Source organism: Thunnus thynnus, chromosome 6 (assembly GCF_963924715.1).
Source record: "Thunnus thynnus chromosome 6, fThuThy2.1, whole genome shotgun sequence".
In the NCBI taxonomy this organism is placed as follows: Eukaryota; Metazoa; Chordata; class Actinopteri; order Scombriformes; family Scombridae; genus Thunnus; species Thunnus thynnus.
Window position 1 is genome coordinate 32,737,882 of NC_089522.1, and position 6,000 is coordinate 32,743,881.

General features: G+C 38.2%; 1 protein-coding gene across 2 annotated transcripts in view; it reads left to right on the top strand.

The window, feature by feature from the left end:
* slc6a8 (solute carrier family 6 member 8) overlaps positions 1 to 6,000 on the top strand; it is a 52,718-nt gene that overhangs the window by 25,101 nt on the left and 21,617 nt on the right. For both annotated transcript variants that reach the window (XM_067593462.1, XM_067593463.1), the window contains one exon: positions 802 to 1,069. In XM_067593462.1, the coding sequence (XP_067449563.1) occupies positions 802 to 1,069 (268 nt within the window). The remainder of the gene's footprint in view (positions 1 to 801; positions 1,070 to 6,000) is intronic.

Sequence of the window (6,000 nt, forward strand, 5' to 3'; positions counted from 1 at the left end):
CACCAATGAAAACCACTGGTGGAAAATATCTAAGTACATTTACCCAAGTACTGTACTTAAGTACATTGTTGAGGTACTTGTACTTTACTTGAGTATTTCCATGTGATGCTACTCTCTACATTTCAGAGGGAAATATTGTACTTTCTACTCCACTACTACTCCCCTTTGGAGGGGCCCGACCCCTAGGTTGGGAACCACTGGACTAAACTAGCTAACTGTATATAAAGTAGTGTAAACTAGCTCCACCTCCAGCAGCTACAACAGTAACATGCTGCTCTAACACTGATGCTTCACTATTAATAATCTAATTTTGATCGCTCATTTTAAAACCATCAAAAGCCTGAAACTTCCTCTTTCACAATTAAAGACGTCCAGCAGCTCAAAGAGCATAATCCCTCCTGTAAGCTTTTAATTTAAAACATCTGCAGGAAGTGTAGCATCGACTGTAAATAATCAGTGAGTGCTGAGTAATGTCGACGTGTCAGTGCGGACGCGATCTCTGTCTCTGAAGTTCAAACTTTATTGTGGTTTAACAGTAACTGGACATGTGATGCTGACAGGTGGGACTCCTTCGCTTTACAGGAGTTCAGTTTAGTTCAGGGTCAGTCAGACTGGATGTCACTGCGGCTCATAAACGCAGTAATGCAGATTTACAGCTTCGACACTGTTCCATAAACAGGACCTCATGTACTCAACAGTTGTCTTTGTGATAATTATGTTTCATAATTGATGAGTTAATCAGCATCTGTCATTGGTCAGAATGAGCTTTGTGTCTAAAACGATTCTCCTGCTGGTCTTCAGGTCTGGGTTACGCCTCCATGGTGATCGTGTTCTTCTGTAACACCTACTACATCATGGTGTTGGCGTGGGGCTTCTACTACCTAATCAAGTCCTTTAACTCCATCCTGCCCTGGTCCACCTGCGACAATGAGTGGAACACGCCCAACTGCATCGAGATCTTCCGTCACCCGGACTGCAACAACGCCAGCCTCGCCAACCTCACCATCAGCGGCAACATGACCTGCGCCGAACTGGCGGACGCCCGATCGCCCATCATCGAGTTCTGGGAGTGAGTTCTGTTTTTTTTTCTTGGGTTTATGTTGACTAAAGTTTAGGTTTGATGAATGTTGTGGTTGTGTTGGACTGGTTAGCTCAGGTTTTGGTTTGTCATCGACTTTTACACAAGTTCAGCAGGAAAACCAACAAACAAAAGCACAGATTCACACAATAAACATAAAACCTGCACATGAAGGAACACAAAACAAACAAATAACAAAGTGCTACATATAAAACTGAAACATGAAACAAGATAAAAGCACTAAAACTTAATAGAGGTTCTGCCCCAGATAATGATGTCAGATCAGTTGATCATAGAGTCATAAACTCTTGTTGTGATTGGCCCAGAGACGCGACACACTGCACGTTAGACCTTGACCAATTAAAGTTCAGATAACAACTTGATTGTTAACAGCACTGACATCATCGTTCCTCTTTCTCTTCTCCATGTTTACAGTTACAGAGCGCTCTGTGCTCCTATTGGTCAACCTCACCCTGCAAGTTAAAATACTCTGCACAGGATGAAACCATTAACTGTTGTCTCCCATGCTCGTTGTAGTTCCTGAACGCCCCACGATTATTTTAGTTCCTGAACATAAAGCCATAAATCCAACAGCAATATCCACTATTTGCTATATGTAGCTGTATAGAGAGTTTCGGCTCATTGTTTAGCTGTTCCTGAACGCCCCACGATAGTTTTAGTTCCTGAACGTCCTGCTGCTGTTGTGTCGCAGCTCTATCTGGCTGATATTAGATAATCTGCTCCCAGCATTAATTTTCTTGCTTGTGGAATATTCCCGAGAGTTCGTTGAGCAGGTTTGTTTATTATTTTCTGGTTTTAATGGATTCTGTTCTTGTTATTTGTCTGTCAGCGTTTTTTTTTCCCTGTTAGTCTGTTGATGGTGGTTTTAAAAAGCTGAACATGTGAGCTTTGTTGTTGTTAATGTTGGGTTGTTATTGTTGCAGATCATGTTTTATTGTAGCAGCAGCTTAACCTTCTCATGGTGTAAATCTCTTTATCCCTCTCTGAAATATGCTGGTGTGTGTTTTTTCAGCACAGCTAACTGACCTGCTGAGTTCTCCACAGCTACAAAACCCAAAACATCAACACAATCCACGTGGCAGCAATGAAGCATGATGGGAAAACTATACACACTTACACACTTATTAGTCAGTGTCAGATCATTATTAATTAGTTAAATTTTAAGGCTAGAGTATATATATTTATATCTGGGGCTTTTTAACTGAAGGAACTTTTCCATCTGGGATGTTTTTATAAACTTTACCTGCATTTGAACCACAGGAACCTTCATGGGTCATTTATTTTGACTCAGTCCACACAAACCAAATATGTGGATTCATCCGCTGCTGAAAGTAGTCCCCAACAAATATACACTATTTCCTCCTGTTTATTTGTTAAAAACTACCGGCTGTGTTTTCATTGTTGGTTTTATCTGCACATGAGGTTTGTTGAAAATAAGAAAAAAAAAAGGAACAGCAGGTTTTTCCTTTCATTCTAGGTCATAAAATGTGTAATAGTTAGATGTTTTGTGGGTCTAATTCAAAGCATTTACTATAGTTACACTGAAATAGCTTTCTAGATATCAGCTTTTACCATATTTACACAGTCTGGATGACTTCTGTGCCACTCATCACGGTTCCTGTTTCTTTATTTTTGTAATTTTTTTGACGCCTGACTGATTCCTGTTAGTCTGCACACTTGTTGTCACGACATATTTCATTTCATTTATTTGTTTATAAGGACAACACACATTAATGAACATTTCTGTAAATGTATCAGTGTTTCAACTGCAGCTCTTTGGCCAGATGTTCTGAATCTAATGACGTGACGGTTAAAAATTACAAACCAAAGACAACAAGACGCCATAAAGCCACCAACAATATCCACTATTCACCATATTCAGCTTCATAGTGAGTTTCAGCTCATTGTTTATCTGTCCGGCTGCAACTTTACTGTTCTGGTTCTCAGCGTCTCATAGTTTCGTTTTCAGAGAAAAAGCTGTAAAAAGCTGCTGTTCAAACAGACACAGTTAGCTGTAGACTAGCTGGTGAACATAGTGGAGCATTTAGCAGTTAAAGAGCCAGATATTTCCCTCAGGAGTTGGTAGAGAACAAAAACAGAGCTAAAAGAGAGTGAATATTGGAGATGATGTGTGAGTGTTGTGTTCACTGCTTGTTTCTGCTGGAAACTAGTGGACAAAACATCAGATAATGCAGGTTTAAGGTTGAATCGTTGTATTAGACAACAAAGTGTGTCGATTCCTTGTGAACTAACTGTTAAAACGTACTCTAAAGGTTGGTACATAGTTTGGGATTGACACACAGCTCGTCAGATTACAAGTAAAGACTTGACTCTTGACTCAGTTTGTTGTGAATCATGAGGTGATTCACTGACATCCTGATCTAATTTTGAGTTGTTTATGTAGACAGAGTGTGTTTGAATAGCATGATGTTGTGGTTTAGATTTTTCCTGCAGATAAATTACTTACAGTGTGTTTTTGTAGGTTAATTAACATAAACAGTTAAGTCTCATTCAAATGTCTTTTGTTATGAATCACAGGAATCTTTTCTCAGTATTGAGGCCTGAAAATTCTTAGAACATGCGTGAGAACGTTCGTGTGAACAGACGGTGCCTTAGTACATTTACTCAAGTACTGTACTTAAGTACAATGTTGAGGTACTTGTACTTTACTTGAGTATTTCCATGTGATGCTACTTTCTACATTTCAGAGGGAAATATTGTACTTTCTACTCCACTACATTTATTTGACAGCTTTAGTTACTTTTCAGATGAAGATTTGACACAATGGATAATATAACAAGCTTTTAAAATACAACACATTGTTAAAGATGAAACCAGTGGTTTCCAACCTTTTTGGCTTTTGACGTCTTACAAAAAGCAGTGTGTAGTCGGGGTCACATTTCACATGTCTATGAGTTGTTAACAGCTCCACCAAATAGTGATTTTTCCCTCTAAACTTCTCACATGCTTTCATTTCAATAAATGTTCAAATGATCCAATATTTCAGCAAAAATCAAAGATTAGAGAAAAAGTCCAAAAACTGAAAACAGATTTGTGTATCAGAACTTTGTTTTTTCTTCTTTCCTCTCCCATTAATCATCTCACCACCCCTCAGATTTATCTGCTGACCCTTTGGAGGGGCCCGACCCCTAGGTTGGGAACCACTGGACTAAACTAGCTAACTGTATATAAAGTAGTGTAAACTAGCTCCACCTCCAGCAGCTACAACAGTAACATGCTGCTCTAACACTGATGCTTCACTATTAATAATCTAATGATGTCATATATAATAATATATCAGTCAGAGGGACCAAACCACTACTTTTACTGCAATACTTTAACTACATCAAGCTCATAATACTTATGTACTTTTACTGCAATACTTTAACTACATCAAGCTCATAATACTTATGTACTTTTACTGCAATACTTTAACTACATCAAGCTCATAATACTTATGTACTTTTATTTAAATAGGATTTTTCATGCAGGACTTTTACTTGTAATGGAGTATTTTTACATTGCTGTACTGGTACTTTTACTTCAGAAAACTTCTTCCACTACTGGTTGTAAGAAACAACTATATAAGATCATACCACATTATTAATAAAGCAATAGTAAATAACTGACATATTGTTTTATATACTCTGATTTAAGGTGAAGGGAATTATACATTTGAGTTCAACCAGCAGCCGCCGTTTGAAGCTGTAGTTCCTCTAACAGCCACTAAAGCGCTCAGTAGTTAATTTTACTTCTTCTGTACAATACTGAGGCTTAAAGAGGGCTGTACGTCTATATTTGGGGACACGTTTGTCTTGACTGACATGTTTCTAAGCCAATCACAGTCAGCAGTAATAGCTCTGAACAGGATGTCCTTACAGGCTGTGTTGTCATGGCAGGCTATTAAACCAACAAGCAGTTAACGAGGTGAAAGGGCTCATTAGGCGACAGAGCTCATTAGTATTTCAATTTAGTCAGGTCAGCGGCGCTCGACCTCTGAGGGGTCCGAGGGAGGAGAAGAAGCAGGAATGGACGTTCACTAAACTCCTCCTCTAAACAGTGATTGTCCGATCATAGCTTAGCAACCGTTACTAGGCACGGCAGGTCCGTCAATCTTTGAGGGAAAGATGAATTGTGAGAAATCTCCTGTTTGGCAATTACGTCATCATCTTCAGTGTTGGTATTCATTTCTTTCAGCGTCTGAGTTGAGGAGGAATTTCCTGAAAGAACTCATCTTTTATAGATGATTTACAAAGAAGTTGTTATATTTTCCATGAAACTAAAGATATAAAACCATCTTTGTTTATTGGTTCTTACTGGTCCGTGTTTTCTGTCTGTGTTAGCCTTGAACAACCGTAATGCAAATTAAGAATTTTTCTCTGTTTGTCTCAGAGACGCTTTATATTAAAACCAGTTCAGATCAATCATTCGCAACAAGTCAGGTTGCTAATCTATGGCTAACAGCTACATTACTGTCTGTGAACAGATTAAACGTGACCGGTGTTTTGTTTGCTAACGTTAGCTAACTTAACTCGCAACATTAGCTTAATGTGAATGAAAAAGAACAAGACGTAACTCACCAGACGCACCCAGGACGCTGTGTTTGTTTATTTTATTGGAGTTTGTTTTTGAGCTACAATCGTAAAGTGAATGTTGTTCTTCAAAAAGTTGGATGAGCTGTTTCCTGATTGGCTGAAGAGAAATAACTACGTCCTTCAAATGTCTGCGTTTCAAACTGTTAAATGTTAGAAATATATAAATAATAATAACATCAATAATAACTTTATTTCTATAATACAAAAATACATTTTCTGATATGCAGTTCTATTCATAAAATGCAACACAAAGTGCTCAACATACAGAAAAACAAAGAATCATAACATTTCACAATAAAACTGAAT